This window comes from Danio aesculapii, chromosome 18, assembly GCF_903798145.1.
Source record: "Danio aesculapii chromosome 18, fDanAes4.1, whole genome shotgun sequence".
Classification (NCBI taxonomy): domain Eukaryota; kingdom Metazoa; phylum Chordata; class Actinopteri; order Cypriniformes; family Danionidae; genus Danio; species Danio aesculapii.
This window is the reverse complement of record NC_079452.1, coordinates 13,994,817-14,018,474: the sequence shown is the minus strand read 5'-3', so window position 1 is coordinate 14,018,474 and position 23,658 is coordinate 13,994,817. Positions and strand designations below refer to the sequence as shown.

Genomic DNA, 23,658 nt, shown 5'->3' with positions numbered 1-23,658 from the left:
TATGCACAGCTCTAACACAATGGAGTTCAATGCGGAATACACTAGTTGAGCTGCTCCTGCCTTTGCCTAGACATGCTTGTAGATATCTTATGCATTGTCCAGTATCTTCCAAGTGACAGTATTTACATTTTAAAAGTCTGATCCATTTATAACATTTAATTGAATCATTTAATTTCATTTGGCTTTTTTGTAGCTCAGAAATAAAACAAAGAAACAAAAGGTTATGTTAAGGCTATTCAAAATGATAATCTCTGTCAAAGGCATTCACCCCAACTGCATCCCCATCAATCTCCCTTTCTTTTTAGATAGGATCAAATCAAAGGCTACCATGGGCCAGCTTTGGCCTGTGGGCCCTACTTTGAGCATCTCTGGTGTAGAGAAAATAACTTGGACTGTAGAGGACCATAATGATCAGGAACTTACTAGAAATCTCTTAATAAGATACTTTTTATAGATTTTTTAAACTTTTTTTTCCCTGTTTTTACATTGAAGTTTTTTTGCAGTTCACTTATTTGTAATACATTGTATTCTTGTTTGTTGGAAAGTCTGAAGGTGCTCCACACACAGTGACTTAGTAAAAAGCAGCACGCCTGTCTGGCTTTTAGTTCCTGAATATCCCACAAACTTAATCAAACACAGACCATCTCAAAGTCCTGCTTCCACCCCCTCTTCCGATTGGCTAATGTGGAGCGCTAGAGAGAGAAATGCAGGGAACGCCTCTTTTCCTACAGAATAGCATTTAGGTTTTAAACACCACTATTCTAGATCTCAGTCTTCTGCCAGAGAAAAATGGCATCAGAACACGACAGAGCAGTTTTACAGGCCATCTTCAACCCTACCAGCCCTATTGGAGATGTTCCTGGATTAAATCAAGAAGAGGAGTTGATGGATGATGGTAAGGTGAAGATCTATTAGATTAAATGTTCAGATTTCCACAGCCTGACTTAATTTTTGCACTTTTAAAGAATGGATAGATAGATAGATGGATGGATGGATGGATGGATGGATGGAACGATGTATAGATAGATGGAACGATAGATAGATGGATGGATGGATGGATGGATGGATGGAACAATAGATAGATAGATGGATGGATGGATGGATGGATGGATGGATGGTGTGACATCTGACTGGTTATTTGGCATCCCACAGGGCTCTATTTTGAATCCTTTGCTCTTTTAGCAATGCATGTCTTTCTAGGCTTTCAGATGTATTGTGATGCCTCTATATTTATTTATTTTTTAAGTTATTTCCACTCATAGGTATTTCAATAAGATACAATTTTACCTTCTATATTAAGTTTTATCTTAAATATTACATAACCATTATCGAACATTAATGAGACAGACTTTTTACTGGGTCTAAGTGTTTAATGCTATTAAAATACATGTTCCCCTTTGTATTTCTTTCACACCCATCTTTCTTAAGACAGTGCTTTTGACCCAGAGGTGGTGAAGCAGGTGAAAGATCTGGAACTGCAGGGAGTTTCATCTGCTGAGTCTGGAGACCTGCCTGCTGCTCTTCAACATTTTAATCAGGCCATCAGTGTCCTTCCTCAAAGAGCTTCAGCATACAACAATCGAGCCCAGACCAAACGCCTACTGGGAGACACTGATGGTGACACATCTCTGCTTTTTCTCAAACAATCAGCTTTCCAATTTTAAATTCTGAAACATATTAATGGAGATGAAAAGACCATCATGGAAGCAGATTTGAATTACCATGTGTCAGACAACGCTGTGAAAAAACTTTCAATTTGCATTTTGGGTATTTTTATACCTGCTCAATCAATGTTTAGTGGTGAAAATTTACATTTATTATTAATTTACACTTTTAGTAGTCTGAAATAACATATTGTACAAGGGAGAGTGTAGACATTTGGATTAATTTGTTTTTGTATTATAGTTTACCTGTTCAAAACAAACAAATTTTTTTTTCAGACGACTAAAATGTGAATGAATAATGAATTAAATTTTCAACATTAAAAAGTTTTCATTGTGGATATCAAGGTCCCATAATACGATTTGAATGCATAAGTGAACTGAAATAATAATAGTAAAATAAATAAATGAATAAAAAACAGGGAACTACAGCCCATTAATTAATGTTGTATTTATTTATATTTTATTTATTTTCACTGTGTAGTGGCAGTAAAACACTAACAAGTTTAATTTCTGTTCAGACAAATTACATTTACAGTGGCAGAATATTGATTAAGACAGATTTTCACAATTGTTTGCAAACAATCTGTTTATAGAACAGAAAAAAATAACTTTTTTAGATTCTTTTTTTTCAAAGGCACAAAAAATTTTATATATATATATATATATATATATATATATATATATATATATATATATATATATATATATATATATATATATATATATATATATATATATATATATATATATATATATATATATATATAGTACACACCTCACTAGACCCTCTTTTGTCTTCAGAACTTCCTTCAACAAGGTACTGGAAATATTCCTGAGATTTTGGTCCATATTGACATGATAGCATCATGCAGTTGGTGCAGATTTGTCAGCTGCACATCCATGATGCAAATCTCCCATTCCGCCATATCCCAAAGGTTTTCTATTGGATTGAGATCTGGTGACTGTGGAGGCCATTTGAGTACAGTGAACTCAATGTCATGTTCAACAAAACCAGTCTGAGGCGATTTGCACTTTGACATGGCACGTTATCCTGCTGGAAGTAGCCATCAGAAGATGGGTACACTGTGGTCATAAAGAGTGTGGTCTTCTGCTGCTGTAGCCCATCTGCCTCAAGGTTGGACGCGTTGTGCGTGTGTGAATCCCAGTAGATCAGCAGTTTCTGAAATTCTCAGACCAGCTCGTCTGGTACCAACAGCCATGCCACGTTCAAAGTCACTTAAATCACCTTCCACATCTTCCCCATTCTGATGCTCGTTTTAAGTCTACATGACTAAATGCCTAAATTGAGCTGCTGCCATGTAATTGGCTGATTAGAAATTTGCATTAAACAGCAGTTAGACAGGTGTACCTAATAAAGTGGTATATATACAGGTACACACATCATACCATGTCCATCATATATATATATATATATATATATATATATATATATATATATATATATATATATATATATATACTGTAAATATATATATATACTGTGTATATATATATATATATATATATATATATATATATATATATATATATATATATATATATATATATATATATATATATATATATTACACACACACACACACATCATACCAAGTGAAAATCTAAACCTTTACTCATATTACGCCCTGCTTTCAAAAGACCTCCGGGATAAAGTTGTAGAAAGGCACAGGTTAGGAGAAAAGGCTACAAAAACATTTTAAAGGCTGGAAAATTATTTGTATTTTGATTTGATTTCAGACTGTATGAAAAATCAAGTTATTTCAATGTAGTATGACGATTCTCCATAGGAACTGCAAACAATCGAATCTAATGTATTTATTATGTTTTGTCATTCAGGTGCAGTTGAAGATCTGGAGCGTGCCATCTCTCTCAGTAATGGCACTGGACGCTCAGCCTGTCAGGCTTTAGTTCAGCGCGGGCTTCTTCTCAGGCTGTCGAGTCGAGATGAAGAAGCTCGGCTGGATTTTGAGAGGGCAGCAGCTCTGGGCAGTGAGTTTGCCAGGCAACAGGCTGTGATCTTAAACCCTTACGCTGCCCTGTGTAACCGCATGTTGTCAGAGGTCATCAGTAAACTACGCAACCCAGAAGTGTCCGAAACGCAATAAAGGCAATATAGTAATAAATATATGAACTGCATTTGAGCAAAGGAGTTTGTTTGTTAACATTTTACATGGTGATTTTCATAAGTGAATAAATTCAGCGAGTTTTCAAGTGATTGTCGGAAATTTGGGATGTGAAATACACAAGCTTGTTTCCACCAAGGAATCACAATTCTGCAAGTTTACATCTCAAAGTATATATAACTTATAATTATATTATTTTTTTATTACATTTTTTCTTACAATTGAAACACAAAGTTATTTAATAAACAATAATAGTAATGATAATAGTAACAATAATAATAATACACTGAAAAAAGTGTTGCATTCAAAACTGTTGCAAACAATTTATTTGTGTTGAATTTAAACAAACAAATTAAATTGAGCAATGTTCAACTTAATTTGTTTGTTTATATTCAGCCCAAATAAATTGTTTACAACCACTTAACGTAAAAAAACGTGAGTAAATCCAAGGAATCATCTTTAAATAATTTTTTTCAGTGTACATTTTTAAGCTTAAATCAATAAGGTGAAAACTGCAAAGTTTCAAGAAACTTGTGAGATTGTTGCTATCATGAAATTATGATTTTTTGAAACTACTCAATAATTAACTCATGTACAGTACTTTTATTGTATTTTATTGTATATATATATATATATATATATATATATATATATATATATATATATATATATATATATATATATATATATATATATATATAATAGTGTATATTGTATATTCTTATTATTTGGGAATGCAAAAATGAAACAATAAAGTACACTACCTGACAAAAGTCTTGTTATTGATCCCAGTTGTAAGAGCAACAAATAATAACTTGACTTCTAGTTGATCATTTGGAAAAGTGGCAGAAGGTAGATTTTTCAGATGAATCATCTGTTGAGCTACATCCCAATCATCACAAATACGGCAGAAGACCTATGGGAACCCACATGAACCCAAGATTCTCACAGAAATCAGTCAACTTTGGTAAAGGAAACATCATTGTTTAGGGTTACGTTCCGTATGGGGGCATGCGGGAGATCTGCAGAGTAGATGGCCTGAGGTCAACATCAACAGCCTGAGGTATCAAGACATTTGTGTTTCCCATTACATTACAAACCACAGGAGAGGTCAAATTCTTCAGCAGGATAGCGCTCCTCATACTTCTGCTTCAGTTTCTGAAAGCAAAGAAGGTCAAGGTGCTTCAGGATTGGCCAGCCCAGTCACCAGACATGAGCATTATTGAGTATGTCTGGGGTAAGATGACGAAGGAGGCATTGAAGATGATATTGATGAACTACGGGAGTCCTGCAGGAATGATTCCTTTGCCGTTCCAGATGACTTTATTTATAAGTTATTTGAGTCATTGCAGAGATGTATAGATGCAGTCACCCAAGCTCATGGCAGTCATTCACAATTTTATTTTTTTTCCACTGCACCTTGACTTTATATTCTATACTGTTTATCCTTATTGTCCTAATTAAATAAATAAAAATAAAGGCATGATCATTTTTTATTTTGATAAAATAAGTGTATTCTAGAGGCATTTGCCTTTCATATAAGCTAAGTCTGATACCAAATGATCAGCTAGAAGTCAAGTTATTATTTGTTGTTCCTAAAACTTGGATAGGCAACAAGACTTTTGTCTGGTAGGATATTTACAAAAAAAAAAAAATACGTTAATATATTTCTGAACATTTTAATAAAGCTTAATTCATGATTTTGTTGAAAATACACTTTCATGATTAAAAAAAAAAAGATATTCAAACATAAAATTGTCCAATATTTTGCATTTTATACACATTCCTTGTGTAAATATCAATAGTTCATTTTGTAATGACACAAATTAAACCCCAAAACAAGCATTTTCACAAGTATATACAAAAATACTGAAGCCATGTTGCATTTTGATCAGATAAAATTTGCAGGTTTTTTAATGTACATAGAAAACATATTGAATCCAAGTTTACAAATAAATTTAGTTTACAAATAAATTGTGAAAATATGAATGCAATAATGTTCCACTGTCAGTGTAACATGTATGCAAAAAATGAGCATTACAATATGCTAAATTTGATCATGCTGCATTTTAAAATGATTACAAACAAAGCATTAAGATTTAAAATGATAGTATTTTAGATCTGTGCTCTGATCTCTAAATAGTGTCATCATATGATTATTTTTTTTAAGAATAGTAAATTTTTTTTTCATGAATCCCTTTTTTCTGTTTTATCCATGTGCATTTATAAATTGTGAAGCCTTTGTGAGTGTATTTTTCAGTCACTAGAGGTCAGCAAAGCTCTTTCAAATGAAATTATATCATCCTTTCCTCACTATAGTGTTGTCCTGACTGTTCTGTATGACACGAAGACAGACTGATAATGGCTGCTATAGAGTAATGACATGATTAACTTTTTTGAGTGAACTATTCCCTTAAATTAAAGTACAAGTTAACACTGACCAAAACATAAATTAACATTTACAATAAAAACATTGCTGCCACAAGCAGTCTCTTATTCTCCATGTGCCTTGTCAGTAGTAAAGATGTTGTTGACTAGAGTCTGGAATTCCTCTCTTCTCTCCTGGAGACCTGTCATACTGGGTAACGCCACAGGTTCACTTCTGATCTCCTTCTGGTAGAAAGGACAAACCTTCAGGTGTTCTGCCATGGGGGGCATGTCTTCAAAAACCCATTTATCCACTGGAGAGAACAGACTGCTGAACTCCCATGCCTAGACGAAGATGAGAAAGGTAGATCCATCAGCACTATTTCAGAGGACTGTAAATTATGATCTTAAAAACCCTCAAGTAATACTTTGTCATTATATTATAAAAAATAGTCAGTTTTTGTAAACCAAGCAGGCTGCAAAATAAATAAGAATCAATCAATAGGAATTTACCAAAACCAAAAACATTGTAAAAACTTCCCAAATGTACCCATATGAAGTTAGGCTGCATGTTTTCTAATCAATGAATTTGGCGTTAGAGTCAGCAGCGTGACGTGTGGAAAATAAAAATGTATATAATATATGTCCAAATTAACAATAATAACAAAAATAACTGAAAAGTTATATATTCTTTGGGTTTGTTTTAATATAATTTAATTCAAAACTCTAGCAGCCCAGAGAGACATTAAAACTTTTGAGTTCCTGAATATTGGCAGATCCCAAAGTAATGCTAATGCTAATGCTAAGGGCAGAATCCCAACAACTGTGCCTTTGTTTGCATAAATGTCTGGGTGATACTTTTAGGCCATTTGGGGCAGATGAAAGCTCAGGATCTATACAAAACCTTAAACAAGACTTTCAGCTAAACTTGTCATGCCAGTCCTTTATCTCCACCTATTAATTCTGCCCCCGATAACATATGTATCAGACAGAACAACTGACTCAAATTAAACTCTTGTAGACTCTTGTAGAATTATTTGAAGATGCCTGTTTGACTGCAGAACAACCAACATGGAATCTGTGTGAAATGAGTCTCCAGGCTTGGGTTTTGAAATTTACTACACACACAATCATCACATTGCCTGTAAACAAACTCCCTCGGATTGGCAGTATTGGACACACTGGAAAATTTTGTTTTAAATTATTTTTTGGTTCATAAAGTGTTCTTGGAGCTTCATATGATTACAGTTTAATCACTGAAGTCACATGGATTTTTGGAATTTACACTAGAAAGTCTTCAGTGCATAACTGTGAGTGCATTTCAATGAAATTCAGGACATCACAATGGAGAACAGTGTTCTTTCCTCAATCCTCAATTTATATCACCTACAGGTTAAACACTGGACTATTTAAATAAAGCTTTTGTAATGACTGGAAATAATGATGTTAAAGAAAAATATTTGGCCATTTAAGAAACACTTATGTCAGTTCAAAGTGCAAATTAAACAAGAGTAGCCTACAAAATCAAGAGGAAGTTACTAAAACCAGAAACCAAAACACTGTCAAAACATTATATGTGACTTCAGTGGTTCAAATATAATCACACGAAGCTCCAAGAACATGTCTATGTACCAAAATCAATGTAAAAATGAATTGCAACTTCTAATACTTTGTTCTTACTATGGGCAAAATAACATATTTGCCCCTGGAATCAGGAGCACAACATGCAAGTGTCGTATTGCCTTTAGTAAACACACTCCTTGACATTGGCAGTATTTTGTGTACAAAAGTTACAGAACCACCGAAGTCACATGGACCTTTTTGACAATGTTTCTTATCTGGACGTTGGACGTTTCTTGAGCATTGCTGTCTATAGTGATGCAGAGCTCTCTGATTTCATCTAAAATATCTTAAATTGTGTAACGAAGATCTTAGGGGACTGAAACAAACTGAGGGTCAGTAATTAACAAAAAAAAAAAAAAAAAAAAATATATATATATATATATATATATATATATATATATATATATATATATATATATCTTTGGGTGAACTAATAGTTTAAAGGGCACCAATGGTAAAAAATCTACTTTTCAAGCTGTTTGGACAGACATATGTGCATGTATGGTGTATAGACTGTCATATTGGGGTGATATAAGCACACCCAGTGCTTTTTTTTTCAATTTAACAACATTAAAAATGGTGGACCAATTGGAGCTGTTTTCAAATCGACCGCTACTTGACGTAGGAGAGCGATCCCCCCACCCACCAATATTGATTGACAGGTGCGTCATCATATCCTCAGTTTGTTGATTCACGTCCGCCATTTTCAGCGTTAGTCAAAGCAATATCACTAAAGGAACACCCTAGCTCTTTTTTTAGATGCAAGGCTCATTGGGCTCAACGCAAGAGCAATATTCTCCACATTATCGCTCTAATCGGAATTATTGGTTGTATCTTTAGGTAGGTTTGCAAACATGTGTACTTCTCATTGAGTCTACCTTATACTTCAGCCGTTTGCATTTCTCGCAATCCCAGAAGCTCCCTGTGATCTTAACTAGCATGCGTTTTACAATTCTGAACATAGGTTTCTATCAGGGTACACTCAAGTCGACGGCTGGGCGTCACAAAGACACATATGATTTTGTACTCTCTGCTTGGTCTGTGTCAGAGTCGTACATGTACGACTGAATGGTGATCCTCTCTCTCCTTCTCCGTCTGCCTGTCAGACTCTCTTGGAAACGCAGAGTGGGTGAGCTCATGGCCCCGCCCCCTTGTTACGTTGGCGGGAAGCCGAAACTAATTTACATGTGAAGCAACACACCTATAATTCAGCGAACTGTGGACACGCCCCCAACATGACACTTTTTAACACATTATAATAAAAAAATCTGAATTGTGTTTTGGACTGAACCTAAACTGGCACACTCAGAAGAACCATAATATTATTATTAAATCATAAAAAAGAGGTAAACTATGTTCCCTTTAAATTAGGGGTGTCAAACTCAGTTCCTGGAGGGCTGCAGCCCTGCACAGTTTAGTTCAAACCGTGCTTCAACACACTTCCCTGTAGGTCTCACACAAGCCTGAAGGACAAACAAGTTTGACACATATGGTTTAAATAATGTTTATATTGGACCCTACAGTAGAATGGCTACATGACTGTATATACCTTTAAGGTAAATTCAGGTCCTCACAATGGTGATCAGAGTATCCTTTCCTTAATATAAGTCATATCACCTACTGGTTAAACACAAAGATAAATTACTTCCCAAACAATGGATCAAGAGGGGAGAATGACAGAGAGGGGGACTGACCACCTGTCATCCAATATCAAACCTTTAAAAGCATGAAGCTCACTGACATGGAGCCAGAGCGGGTAAAATGACCCATGTACGGCCTCTTTGCTGCTCCCTGACCCACATACCTCAGAGAACAGATAACAGAGGACAAACGTACTTAGGATGTTTATCATGCCCTGCAATACCGCTAATGTTCCTGAAATAAAATTAGACAGGGTTGAAAAATATTAAAGGTTGTGATTGTGCAGAGGATTTGGAGACTCATGAGAGTCTTGTTATGAATCTTTACATGAATTATCAAGTATTAATGCAAATTAATAATAAAATACCATTCACAAGAACTGCAATACAGTCCATAATTAATATGAACTACTTAAATATATGAGGACTTCCCAGCTAACAAGAATGTTTCTAAATATGAAAATAAACATTAACTAATAACTTTTATAGATTGTTGTGTACAGTATATGATGGCCCGATTCATATCGTACCTCAGCAGAAGTGAAAGTGTTTTTCAATCAGAAATTCATTCAGTTTCTTTTCGGCTTAGTCCCTTTATTAATCTGGGGTCGCCACAGCGAAATGAACCGGCAACTTATCCAGCATATGTTTTACACAGCGGATGCCCTTCCACTGGGAAACATCCATACACACTCATTCACATACATACACTACGGACAATTTAGCTTACTCAATTCACCTATACCACATGTCTTTGGACTTGTGGGGGAAACCGGAGCACCCGGAGGAAACCCACGTGAACACGGGGAGAACATGCCAACTCCACACCGAAATGCCAACTGACCATGCCGAGACTCGAACCAGAGACCTTCTTGATGTGAGGCGAATGTATGGAGAGAGATTAGACTCAATAATAATTCACGCAAAAGACACGATGTACACATGCGTAGCCAAATTCACGTACGTAAAATATTTATTTATACTTACAAAAACAATTCACATGCACAAAATAAAAATACATTTTCATAAAATACGTTTCACAAATGCAAAACACCATTTGCAAATATATAAGAGTGTACAAAAAGTTTTGAATGTTTAAAATTCACGAGTTCATCCTGAATGAGAATGTGCAAATCCTCTCTCACGTACGACTCACCCTGAATACGAGTGTGTGCATTTTTGAGACTTTCCTGTCAGCACACACCTCCCACGTGAGTCACTCGTGCCCTGTAGCCAATAAGATGCGAGCTTACATGTTGGTTAGAGGAACAGACTGCGCAAAAGGAGCGCAGAGTAGTTGACATCGAGTACAGCTCTCATCTGATTGGCTGAGAGGTACGAGTTGCCTGTTTCTGGCAGGAAAGTCTCAAAAGTGCACACACTCGTATTCAGGGTGAGTCGTACGTGAGAGAGGATTTGCACATTCTCATTCAGGATGAACTCGTGAATTTTAAACATTCAAAACTTTTTGTACACTCTTATATATTTGCAAATGGTGTTTTGCATTTGTGAAACGTATTTTATGAAAATGTATTTTTATTTTGTGCATGTGAATTGTTTTTGTAAGTATAAATAAATATTTTACGTACGTGAATTTGGCTACGCATGTGTACATCGTGTCTTTTGCGTGAATTATTATTGAGTCTAATCTCTCTCCATACGAATGTGCTACCCACTGCGCCATCGTGCGGCCCCAATCAGAAATTATTAGATGATTTTTCACAGTACACAGTGAACTCTCAGGAATAGTACATTCTCAGAAATACAAGGTACAAAATCTTTCACTGAGGTGGTATATTTTTTAAATGTCCACTTTTGTACCTAAAAGGTCCACTTTTGTACAATTAAAGTTCCACAAAGTGCATGTTTGTATCTTTTAGGTGCTTAATTTGTAAATTGCAAGGTCCCGGAACAGATCGGGGTAAAGGATCCGACATGGTACCAGAGGAGGTAGAGGTGTTGTGGAACGAAAGTGAAGTGGATGTTGTGTCGCAGATGAAAGTGAAGAGGGTTGGGGAGTTGCGGAAGAAAGTGAAGAGCGGGGGTTGTGTGTGTACGAGGGGGATCGGTAAAATGAGGTGCTCAAGCCTGGTAAAATTAAGCCTGGTAAAATAAATTAATATGTACCTTGAAGGTACAAAAGTATTGCTTTAAGGTACCAATTTGGACCTGGTAGGTATAAAGTGTAGCTTTTGAAAAAGTACCAACCCAGTTACAGCTTTTGTGCCTTTATTACTAAAAGTGTGTAGTTATAAACAAACAAACATCTGATTTAAAGTGGGAGCCATTGAAAAGTACGAAAAGATAAATTCGATCTAGGCATTTACCTGTTTCCGGGCCCTCCAAGTGAATCCTCCATGAGAGTATGTCTTTTTCTCCCATTTGAGTGACACCATGCCCTTCTGCTGAAGAACAGTACTGCAAACTTCCCTCATTAGCTGGGAAACTTGAGATAGACGACCCAAAGACACACTATCCAGAAAACTCACTATGTGTTGTAAGATTTCAAAAGGAAGTCTGCTCAAGGAATCCAAATTCTTGGCACGTTTGCGTTCGCTGTTAACGGTTTTTACTCCTTTGTAAAGAGACGCTGTCACTTCTGGTTGTAAGATGAAAGTGCTAAGATCTGCATCATAGCTTATAGTGGCCTGATATTTAGATGGGCGAAATTGCTTCTGGCTAAAGGTGCAACCAAGGTAAGCCAGTGGGCACCGCTGTAAAAACCAGCCAGTAAGACATGACTGGATGTCTCCATGCACATTCCTAAAGTGCCAGGGATATTCATCACGCCTGAAGGCATGACGGCACAGGTAAGTAAAGGCTGAGCATGATTTGTTGTGCCTCCTAGTCACACATTCGGTCTGAATTTGTACGTGTAGGCTTTGAGGCTGATCTGCAACAACATCGGCCAAAGTTGCATCACTTTTGAATGGAGCAGAATGGAAGTCAAAGGTTTGGGTGCCAACGTCAACATACAGCCCATCGATTCCAACACTCTCACAAATCTGATGACCTTTTAATTCTCTTTCAAGGGAGCACAGTAGTGTGGATTCCACCAGTTTTGCCTTTGGAAGCTCTTCATTTGCAATGCCTAAATCAGATGTGTCCACAGATCGGTGTGTCTTTTTAATCATTTGGGATGGATCCTTCAGATGGCTACGTTTGGCTCTGTAGCTGGTCGGCACATTGAAAGAGTGTATGGTTTGAACTTCAATGGGCTCTAAATTTCCATAAACAAAATCCTTTTCTTTAGGTGTGCAAGCTGCCAGCTGGCCGAAGTTGATAAGCATGCATCCGTTGTGCACCAGATACATATTATACTCAGCCACGTTGACCTCTTTTCGGAGCCTGTCAAGAACACCATCTTGCCAAGGAGCTAAACCTGTCCTGTCAATGTCTAGATTTTCGGAATTCTGAGGGGAATTCTTGTCTTTAATCTGACAACTTTTATCCTCTAAATTCTTCACTGTCTGCTTGCACCCTTCCTTCTCCTTCGCAAACATTTTCTCCCATATCCCATAGTTCTCCAAGCAGGCTACATCCTTACTTTCCGCCAAAGCGAGACGTTCCTCTTGGGTTAGTTCTTGGACTTCTTCTCCATTAAGGCTATCTTCCAACGATTCGTCTAGGATTAAGATCTGAGACTGCGAGCACTCTGGATCAAGTCCTCCAACGGCACCGTCCAGTGGAACCTCAGGCTCCTCTACCCTTTCTATCAACTCAGGAAAGAGTGTCTTCATCTGTATTGAATCAAACAGAAGCTTCTGATCTCTAAGTGCCATTGCAAGGTCCAACTGACTCATCACGTTTGGATCCCGGAGAGCATTCGTATAGAAGGCTGTATCGGTCTCATTCACCGGCCATCGGTTCCATTCCAGGGAACAAGTGACCACACTGGCAGGACACACTTCTAGGTGCTGGGCAAGTCTTTGTCTTGTCATGGTCATGGGGCAGCCATAGCCAGAGTTGAGACATGGTACTGTTTCCTTAGGGCATAGAAGTCGATGCTCATCCTCTTTACAAAGGTGGAAGGCAGCTCCGCAGTTCAATCGGCAGGAAATGAAGATACAAGATGTCAAGACATCTATGGGAAGCTTGCAGTTCTGATTATGACATTTTTCACAGTGAGGATGAAGACCAGAACTGCTGGTCCTATTCTTGCCCTGGAGGTGACGTACAAGGTAATCACATTATTGCAGTTTCACTGTTTGATACATAACACTTTGTTTGTTTGAAAACAAAAGTGCATGACAAGTTTGAAACTCGAAGCTTACCATGACTGTTGATATTTGCTGTGTTTGAAAATAGACTCTGTAATGAGACAAGGGAATAGACGCTGAAAGGAAACAAGTCTCGGAAATGTTTCAGTGTTGCTATTGTCTAGACGATTATTGACTTGTCTTTCTAGACTAGACACAGCATAAAACCACATAACAAGACAATTCTCAGACTACACCGAATAAATATTTACATATCAGACTATGATTTCCAGAAGAGTGAGCATAACATCTGAACCCGTAAAACCTGAAGCTATTTGACCATTTAAATAGCAGAAATTCTAAGGTATATTATAACTAAGCCCACACAGAATTTGATTTGAAATCTACAGATTTTGAGCCCAGCTTTCAATCTATTTATTTACTAATGTAAAAGCATGTACATTTATTAAGTTTTATATTAGTTTCAGTGATGCTATTGAAAAACATGCAATTATTTTAAAAAATGTATATACTATACAATTAGTAAACCTTTCTATATTTTGGTGGATGTTTTATATGAGAGACCTACTGTAGCCCTGCTTACCAAACAAGTGGTTAACTGTATACTATAAAATATATTATTTTATTTTAGGTTTTCAGCTCCTACACTTTCCGCATATGTCTGCAGATTTTTATTTCATTTATTTATGTATTTATTTACCAAATGAAGTGCAGAAATAGCAAAAAAAATTATCTGCAGAGATGGTCTGGCGCAATATGCACCTTCAATGCCTGTTTTATATTTTACAAAGCCTTTACATTGAAACATAAAAGAAGTTTACTTATTGCTATAGTACTCTACCTGGCTATACATCTATGTTATTGTTAAGGGTCTAAAGTATAAATATAGGTCAGTCTCACTTACCCTTGGCTGCTCGGACGATGTCAATGTGGCTTGTGTTTGTTTAAAGTGGTCTGTGTAGATGTAAATACCGCTCCACTGTTCGGCTGTTATAAATAGACAATCAGTCAGACTGAGCCTTTGTGAAAAGAGGTTACATCACCCACAATTACAGTCTCCGCGGAACGATTGATAGCACTGACTTACCAGACAATTGAGTTTTACAGTGCTGAGTAAATATTAACTGATATCAAGAGGCTAATATGTTGTTCTAAAATTGCAGATCTGTTCAAAGAATCTCTTCTGAGCATATGAGTTGCTGATTTATAATCATGTCATTGCACATCCCCTCCACTAGATGTCAATACAGCACTTTGATGAAGACAATAGAGCAATTCAATATGATTATCAGCCTTAAGACATTGTTTGTGTCAAGACCAGTGAAGTTACATAAAACTGAACAGAAAGCATTAGCATTTAAAGAACATACATCTGACAATCTGACCTTTTTTCCCGCCTTTATTGATTCAACCTGCCTTGGTTTATGCTAATTTATCCAAGATCTTTAATCATTGGCTTTATTTGACTCTGTGATTCCAATGCTCTTTAAAATTACATTCAAAAACTAGTTGTGTCTACAACATAACAATGACCTTATTAGCATCCTTGGAGTATTAAAAACAAGTTAATCAGATGTTGGCTCTGAAGTGAAGCCAGTCAATAAAGTGAGAAACTGCTGATGCCTTGTTAGTGAAATTATCAGTTCTCGCTTTCATTCAACCTGTATAAAAAATGGCCGATGCACGCAGGTGTTAATGATCATATAAATTTAGCCCATCAACAACAAACCCGCATCCAGTCTCATGCTATTAATGTCAAAAAGTAATTAAAGCCACCTTGCGATGATGTCTTTACTGCTAATACTACTTAATTAGGAAAGGGATTTTATAGGTTCCCTCGGGACACGAAACTTTGCCTAATTTTAATGAAGAAAGTTTTAATCAGGACAAAATGAGTTAAATTGAAACGAGGCATTATGGTGGAGCTGTATTTTTTTTTTACAAGCAGACAGACTAATAACAGATTAGAGCACCAGCTACAGCCACAAGAGGATGACGTGACCGTAGGTCAGCGCATCAAATGGAAAAACATCAACTCATTAAGGTCAGGCTACTCTGAATGTCAGAGCTCTGTGTCACGGGAAATTGCAGATTTGAAAAACCTCTTTTTAAGCGTTAATATTCTGACAATGATGCACTCAAGGGGTCAAGGTTTGCCTGGTTGAAACGGGCAAATAGTATGTTTCTGCTTTGACGGTCAAAGAAAAGTAGCTCTTTATTGGAATGAAAAATTCAACAGCAAATGTATCGCAAGACGTCTATTATATTGCCGTAATTGTGTCAAAGCATTCAGGGAAGATCCAGGCCCTGTGCTTTCAAAACAGATAGCCTAGCAACTGCCATTTGAGATTAATGGAAATGCTGCTGCTCTCTACAGGTTTATTACAAGCTCTTGAGTGCACCCATATGGCTTCCTTTCTGACCTTTAAAATCATAATTTAGTGATGGATAATTAAGCTTGTGCGAATAAGTAAAAAAATCTCTCTGCATTTATGCAACTTATTAATTACAACACACTCTTATACCGCCATCACACTTCAGCAGGGGTAGCCAAACTTTTTTTATGAAGGACCAAAAACCTAACTTGATTGAGGGTGGAGGGCCAAAGGTAAATATACCAAATGATTACATTAAAGCTGCCTCAGTAATTTTCTACTTTATTAAAATTGTACAATAAATAGAAAAAAAAGACAGTATTATTAACTATGCATTTTATATTTTATAATGAACTTCTTACAATAAAAACATAAACACATTTCTAGCACAATGGTGTTCAATGCTGAATATACGAGTCAAGCTGCACCTGCCTTTGCCTTTATTTGCTCGTTGAGTGTATTGCCTCTGTCTTCGAGTGACATTATTTACATTTTTAAAAATCTGATTCATGCACAGCATTTAATTGACCCTTCGCTAAACCCCGCCCTTCTTAGTTACTGTTGCTACACCTGTCAAGCTTTCGTGCCTGGCACGGCTTTTACAGTGTGTATGTGCTGGTGTGAGACATTGCCAGGGATATAATGTCATTTTTGGCGAACAGGTGAGATATCCGAGAATGCCAGACAAAAAAGGACTGCAGTATGCATTACAGGGGTATATTGACAATATAATAGGCAACCGATTAGAGAATAATTCAATCAAAATGAAGCTAGCTTAGCCTAGCCGCCTCCTTTGCTGACCATTCAACAGCTTAGTTCATGCACAGCAAGAGAGATGAAATTAAAAAAAAAAACTAATAATAACAAATTAAACCGTGATTTCTCTATTTTTAGCCAAAAAACCTGATAGACTATTGTTGTGTAATGAAATATAGCGTTACTAACCGACGAGGAAACACGCATGGACAGTGCTTCTACATAGTTCATTCATAATAAGAGCAGCCAGAAAGGGGAAATTGATGGACTTATGCCGAATATTAGCATCATTGACCCATAACAATGTGCACTAAATTGCCTATTAATGTCAATATGTTTGTGTGCTCTTTATAAATTAATGAAAAATAGGTGCTGGTAAAGTATATTGATCACAAGTGCTCAGTTTGTGATTGCATCTGTGTTTTGTTGATTTGTAATTTCAAATATTCGTAGCTTGAAATAGATGGAAATATGAAGTTCAGTAAAGTTAGCAACAGATTTGCAGATTCGTATTTTCCGGATCAATAACTCATGACCTATTAGCTATTAGTATGACTAATGTCACTAAGGCGAAGGCTTAAACGGAGCAGTGCTCACAATATTGAGCGAAAAAAAAAAAAAAAAAAAAAAAAAAAAAAAAAAAAAAAAAAAAAAAAAAGAAAAGAAAAAAAAAGCTAGTCTTAGCTGGTCAGGCTGGGAGATGACCAGCTAAAACCAGCTTGACCAGCCTAGCCAGGCTGAAAGCCCTGTCAAAACAAACTATGTCCAGCTTAAACCAGGCTGGTCAAGGTGATTTTCCAGCCTGACCAGCTAAGACCAGGCTGGAAATGGCTGGAAGCCAGCCTGGAAATGGCCAAAACCCCTCTAAAACCAGGCTGGTCAATTTTTCAGCAGGGCCTGCAGACCCTAGTTTGGGCATCTCTGCACTAGAGTTTGCGCATGCAAAATTCTGTCTTACGGTGCTGGGAAAAGGGGTGGTGTAAAGCAAGATGATTAGACATTTTTAAAAAAATCAAGTGATTGGTCCATATTTTAAATTTGTCAAGAGAGGTCATGCTTTGATCTTTGATTAGTCTCACACAGTCACATGATGCGATTTCGCAGGTCAGAGTTCACCAAGCTGAAACTTTGCAATGCAGTGAACTGCGAAACATGGCATACGAGCTTGCGTACCCGGTCTGTTGCATTCGCGTGTGTATCTATGGGTTGAAAAGTGCAGTGTGACCGCGACTTTATAGGCCACTTTATATGGTGCACCTGTTCAAATGCTTAATTTCTAATCAGCCAATCACAATGCAGCAATTTACCACATAGGATCATCAAAAGTGCACAATTTTTTTTACATATCATAAACAAGTTTAATTTTCACAACACAAAATTAGTTTTATCTATATAAATGTGGCATTCACAGTAAATGTCTTTCATGAAGCTTTTACTATGCAAGTTTTGTAGTAATGGATGTATTATAGTAATGGATTTGCATCTATTATCATTCAGTTGAATACATTTTGTCTTTAACCCATTAATAATTTATTATACCCAAATATTTTCAAGTTGTCTGACTGCTGTTTGATAATTTGTAAGATATAAATTGCTGCATGAGGGCAACTGGATTGCTGCATTCGAGTCTCGGCTGGGTCAGTTGCCATTTCTCGGTGTAGTTTGCATGCTCTCCCCGTGTTGGCGTGGGTTTCCTCCGGGTGCTCTGGTTTCCCCCACAATCCAAAGACATAGTTGAATTGGGTAAATTAGGCGAAGTGTTTGAGTGTGTGTGTGAATGTGAGAGTGTATGGGTGTTTCTCAGTACTGGGTTGCAGTTGTAATGGCATGCGCTGCAAAAAACATATGCTGGAATAGTTGGTCCACTCTGCAGTGGCAACCCCTAATAAATAACGGACTAAGCCGAAGAAAAAGATTGATTGAGTTCCGTAACATTACAGTAATGTTCATTCAAAATTGAGAGTGATTTTGAAACATGTACCTTGTATTGTTTACTATAAATGAACTAATTGGTAATGTACTATGTTGGAAAAAAATACAAATTTTACTGTTGTCTTTTGGTGGATAACAAATGTTCTAAATACATATTACAATGATGATTTGAAAGAAAGACGTGTGGTCAGTTTAAAAATCAGTTTTGTGCTAAAATAATTGAAAATGTACACCTTACTTATAAAATAGCATCAAACCAATAAAAAACTAGTACATTTTAGACGTTAGCATTCTGTCTTACAATACTGCAAAAAAAAAAAAAAAAATGTATTTCGGAATCTCGCTTCTAACCTAATCTTTTAATTTCAGTAAGGTCAGATCTGCTACGACTTGGCTCACTTACGGTTTCTTTTTTTTCACATTCTCCATAGTAGGTAAGTGTTCGATTTTGGTTGCATCCCTGAGGTCCTCACTTCTTCTACTGTAGGCAAGTGTTTTGGAGCAGGACATTAGACCTCAGGAGCAAGATTGAATAACCCTAATCAAGACAATCTGGTTCAGTTCAAATCAAGAATCGAAATGAGGAATAAAGGTGATGTTTGTTGACAGCAGATGGAGCTGGAATGAGAATTTCAGAAATTTCTAATCTGATTTTCAGAGAATAGTGCAAACTGTCTTCCATTATAAGATCACAATGCACCCAAGATGATACTTAAGTAAGGCCAAGTAAGGTGTAAACTGGTCAATGAGTGTACATTTCAACCCAGGCTTATTCTGAAAATGTAGCCCTATGTACATTTCTGGAGATAGTAAAATATACGTCACATTTTTTTGCAGTTTTTGCTTATGCAAATCCACCAGAGGCTGCTGTGTACGCATTTGAGATCTCAAATTTCTTTTGCACCTGCTTTCTCGCGTAAATCCCCTAGGCTGCTGTCGACTGACTGACTGACCAACCGACCCATCCCTCCACCCACCCACTCCGTTCTCTTAACCCAACCAATAGTGTTTTTAAAGCACTGATTGACCAGCGCCCAAACACTTCCCTAAACCCAACCAACAGTTTTTTTTGAAAAGCAATCCAGAAAAAGAAAAGCCCCCTCATTTATACGACGTTTTCAGATCTCACCCTGTTACTTACAGATTTGTTTTATTTTTTGGCTTTTGTTTTTGTCTTACTTGCTTTTCTTAAACTGTTCTTCACCAGATTCGAACCCCATCGTCGTGGTCAACTCCTCTCAACATGGCGAGCTACTAGACAAACTGGTAACAGCGGAAAAACCATCCATATGGAGGTAAGTGGTCAGTTGCTAGAGCGAAAAGGAACGGCATCATACTGCCTTGTATCATTCATTTCAAAGACAAAATGCAGCCATAAGTACTTCTGGCTACATAATTTGCAATCTTCAGAAATGTATATAGGTCTACGTTTTCAGAATGAGCCTGTGGTGGTACATTTCATACATTAATTTAGATGCATTACTACTTTGCTTTCAAGCTACCGATAAAATGAACTTTTATATCAGCAACGGACAAAAAGGCAACCAAATGTCACCTATAGCTACAAACTGATAAAGATAACTTCAATAACATCAGGGCTTGTGTTGGAAGAGTGTGCGAGTTTGTGTGTGTGTTCACTTGTTCTTGTGTGTATTTGCTGTTATGGAGCTATGAGATAAGAGGCCTGTTTCTGATAAGAGAACTGAACAGACTTCTGGGAGATGGCACATGTGGTTCACTTTGGCCGGCTGATGGAAACATGGTCTATTTAACACAGCCTATTTATCCTTGCTCCATATTTCACCTTCGCTTTTGTGCTAGTCGCAGCAGTGCACCTTGGTAATCTTTTCTTGTTTAGAATGAATTATGGTGTTTGTATGTTTTGAAAGGTGAGGAAGGAAGACTTCATCTGTTTATTCTCTTTGCACCCCATCTGGTTTGCAAACCTGAATACGGTGAATTTGGAAAGTTTAATATCACTTCTTAAAGTTGCACCATGCTGAAAGGAAATATGGCCAAATCTGCCTGATCTCAGAAGGAAACGTAACTATTTTTGGTATTGTCAGAAAGGTGTTTACAAATGTCAAACCTATTTTACTTTTCCATCTCTTTATTCTTAAGACTACACACCCTACAGTAGCTAGAAGCTATCAATAAGAGTCAGTAAATTATAGAAAATAAGTATAACAATTCTGTTAGCAGAAGGTTAAAAATATCACCTTAATGTAAAAACTAAATCCAATCTGCAGTGAGTGACTACTGTATATCACTTCTGATGACAAACTGTGACCACTAACCATGTCTCTTATTAAAACACTTTCCATTCTCTCGATTCAAAAAAAGAGCCCTGACATTTCTTTCATTGTATGTCAAGGCTTGAATAATTGACATTAGCCTGAAGTCTCTTGCAATATACAATTACAGACTTTAAATTCTCTTCGTAGTAAAACTACCATTCTGAGAGGAATGACCCTGTGTGCCACACAGAAAGAAAGTAAATGCAGCCCATTGGAAAAAGAGTTGCCAGCGGCAACTGTAATCATATGCATTGATTCCCGCACATTTTGTGGATCTTTCAAATTGAAATGTGCAAAGACTGGCACAAAAAAGATGAACACGAATCTGGAAATGATTCATTAGTTTAGTTTTTATGTACTGCTGCAGTTCCAAAATAAAATGCTCATTTAGCAGCTCTGTGGCTTTCGAAAATAGCCACTAAACACTAATGTAAACCTAACCAATAGTGTTCAGAGATACAAACACAGAATAAAAATCATATTCGCTGAAGTAACCATGCAACGGTAGCTGATTTATATACACTTAAAAAATTTGCTTTGCTATTTGTTCAAATGCCATTTTTAAAAAATGAGCTGAAACAACAATCTTGAATTTGTTGGGGGACAACCTCATCATTTTTTGCTCAATCCACTTAAATTTGTAAAAACAATTAAGTTAACTTAATTCCTTCATGTTGTCCCAACACAAATTGATTGTGTGGAACCCAGTTTTTTTTTTTTTTTTTTTTTGCGGTTTAAGTTTTCAGTCATAAATTGTGGTACAGCCATGACTGTAGTAATTATTATTATTAAAATTATTACCATCGATCTATTCATGAAAAAATATTCTGCTACTGTTACAAACAAAATAAATTTGATAAATAAACAAACCAACCAACCCACCAAATAAATAAACAAATAATAAAACTAATAATAATAATAAATTATTATTATTATTATTAACATCTATTCATAAAAAAAAGATTCTGCTACTGTTACAAACAAAACAAATTTTCTAAATAAAAAGATGCATAAATAAATAAATAAAAGTGTGAAGTGATAAATTGTGGTAGGAATGTTTTATTTTTACTCAGGTGAGCTTTTTTATTTTATGAGCCATATGTTTCAGCCTAAACAATTTTCTGACTTTCTGTGAAAAAGCATACCCTTGTTATGCTTAACATCACATATTGCAATGTAGATCTAATGTTATGGTAAGAAACCTAATTACAGTTGAAAGGCGCAAATATGTGGGCGACTTTCTCTTTATATTATGTCTCCAGATGAAGAAAGTGACTCCTACATACTCTGCTCTTGCTTCGAATGCGTTTGTTAATAAAACTTATTTCACTGAAAATAAATGCTACTGTCTTCTATATGTGTATATATATACAAGTCTCTTTTTAAGTGTGTTGGCATTATTTCAATTGTTCTCACACTTGAAAAACAAAGAGCTCTGCATAAACTTACTGCAATCCTCAATTAATCACAGTCAGCATTTTGAAACATATTGTTTCATAGTTTCTAGACTCCTTTGTTATGAAGTGAGTTGGAGAGATTAAAAACTATAGGGTGAATGTAGCAGGCTTGTTGTGAATATTTTACCAACTCATTCTCATTGTTCCACAACTTTATAGTATTGTGTGTACAGTAACAGCACATGATTAATATGCAGGCTCCCTTATTTTTTAACGAAGTTAATAAATAAATCACGTAACTGCAAATACCTGTAAATACATTAATTTAGGTTGAGTATTTCACAGATTAGTAAGCACTGAGTTTCTTCCATGACAGCATGTAAACATGATTTTCTTGATTATTATTATTATTATTATTATTATTATTATTATTATTATTATTATTATTATTATTATTATCAATCATCAACATAATAAGCAGTGCCAGTTTTATTAGGCTGCATTTGTTTTTTAGGCTGCGACTTAATTTTATAACCAAATTGTATTTTTATCAAATATAATCCTATTTAATATAACTACAACATATTTTAATTATAACAAGCTTTTTATTTTCTTTAAAATAAATTTGTACACATTTTTTCAGTCTTTCAATAATGTTTATGTTCTATATTATTTATTTATTTACCTTTTTTTCACAGGTATGGTTTGATTTAGCAGTAAAATAATCACTTATTAAACAAAATAACACAGATATTTGTTCATTAACCAAAAATAAAACAAATAATAACAATATTCATGTAATAATATCAGTGCATCTAATGTGTTTTAAATGCTTCTTATTCCCTGCAGGCATTGGTGATGACTTCAAGATGATTAACGTTGTACCCAAATATCATGGGACGTTGCATTTTCTGGTAGAATTGAAACTCAAGTTGTGTCCAATTTTGGTCAGTTTCCAACACAACCTAAAAACAACTAAATATCAACGTCTAATGATGTTACAGGTTGAGTGTGTGGACGTCACCATTGTGATGTCTATTAGATGTTGGATTTTGAATGCCATACTTGACGAATAAAGGTCTTTGCTCACTGAAATATTTGTATGCGTTTTTTTTTTCGTTTTCATATGCGAAAAATTCATCATGTAAACAAACCTTGCACACTTGAGTCCGATGCGTATAAATTACTCCATTACGAAAAAACACAAAACATTTCAGAGTCAGTATAAGCAGTGACATGTTGT

The 23,658-nt window shown here is 36.0% G+C and overlaps 2 protein-coding genes and 1 long non-coding RNA gene across 3 annotated transcripts; 2 read left to right on the top strand and 1 right to left on the bottom strand.

Moving 5' to 3' along the window:
- Window positions 1-691: 691 nt before the first annotated feature.
- Window positions 692-3,831, top strand: ttc36 (tetratricopeptide repeat domain 36). Its single transcript, XM_056478437.1, has 3 exons — window positions 692-895; window positions 1,429-1,617; window positions 3,522-3,831. The coding sequence occupies exons 1-3, from the start codon at window positions 790-792 to the stop codon at window positions 3,788-3,790; spliced, it is 564 nt and encodes a 187-aa protein (XP_056334412.1). The 5' UTR covers window positions 692-789; the 3' UTR covers window positions 3,791-3,831.
- A 1,922-nt stretch (window positions 3,832-5,753) lies between these two features.
- On the bottom strand, window positions 5,754-14,640 carry LOC130246043 (F-box only protein 40). Its single transcript, XM_056478886.1, has 4 exons — window positions 14,563-14,640; window positions 13,713-13,749; window positions 11,766-13,601; window positions 5,754-6,520 (listed from the first exon to the last, which is right to left on the bottom strand). The coding sequence occupies exons 2-4, from the start codon at window positions 13,713-13,715 to the stop codon at window positions 6,302-6,304; spliced, it is 2,058 nt and encodes a 685-aa protein (XP_056334861.1). The 5' UTR covers window positions 13,716-13,749; window positions 14,563-14,640; the 3' UTR covers window positions 5,754-6,301.
- On the top strand, window positions 13,529-23,488 carry LOC130246044 (uncharacterized). The gene is made up of 3 exons (XR_008839389.1): window positions 13,529-13,619; window positions 19,929-20,016; window positions 23,265-23,488. It is a non-coding gene; the product is annotated as an uncharacterized LOC130246044 (long non-coding RNA).
- The last annotated feature ends 170 nt before the right edge of the window (window positions 23,489-23,658 follow it).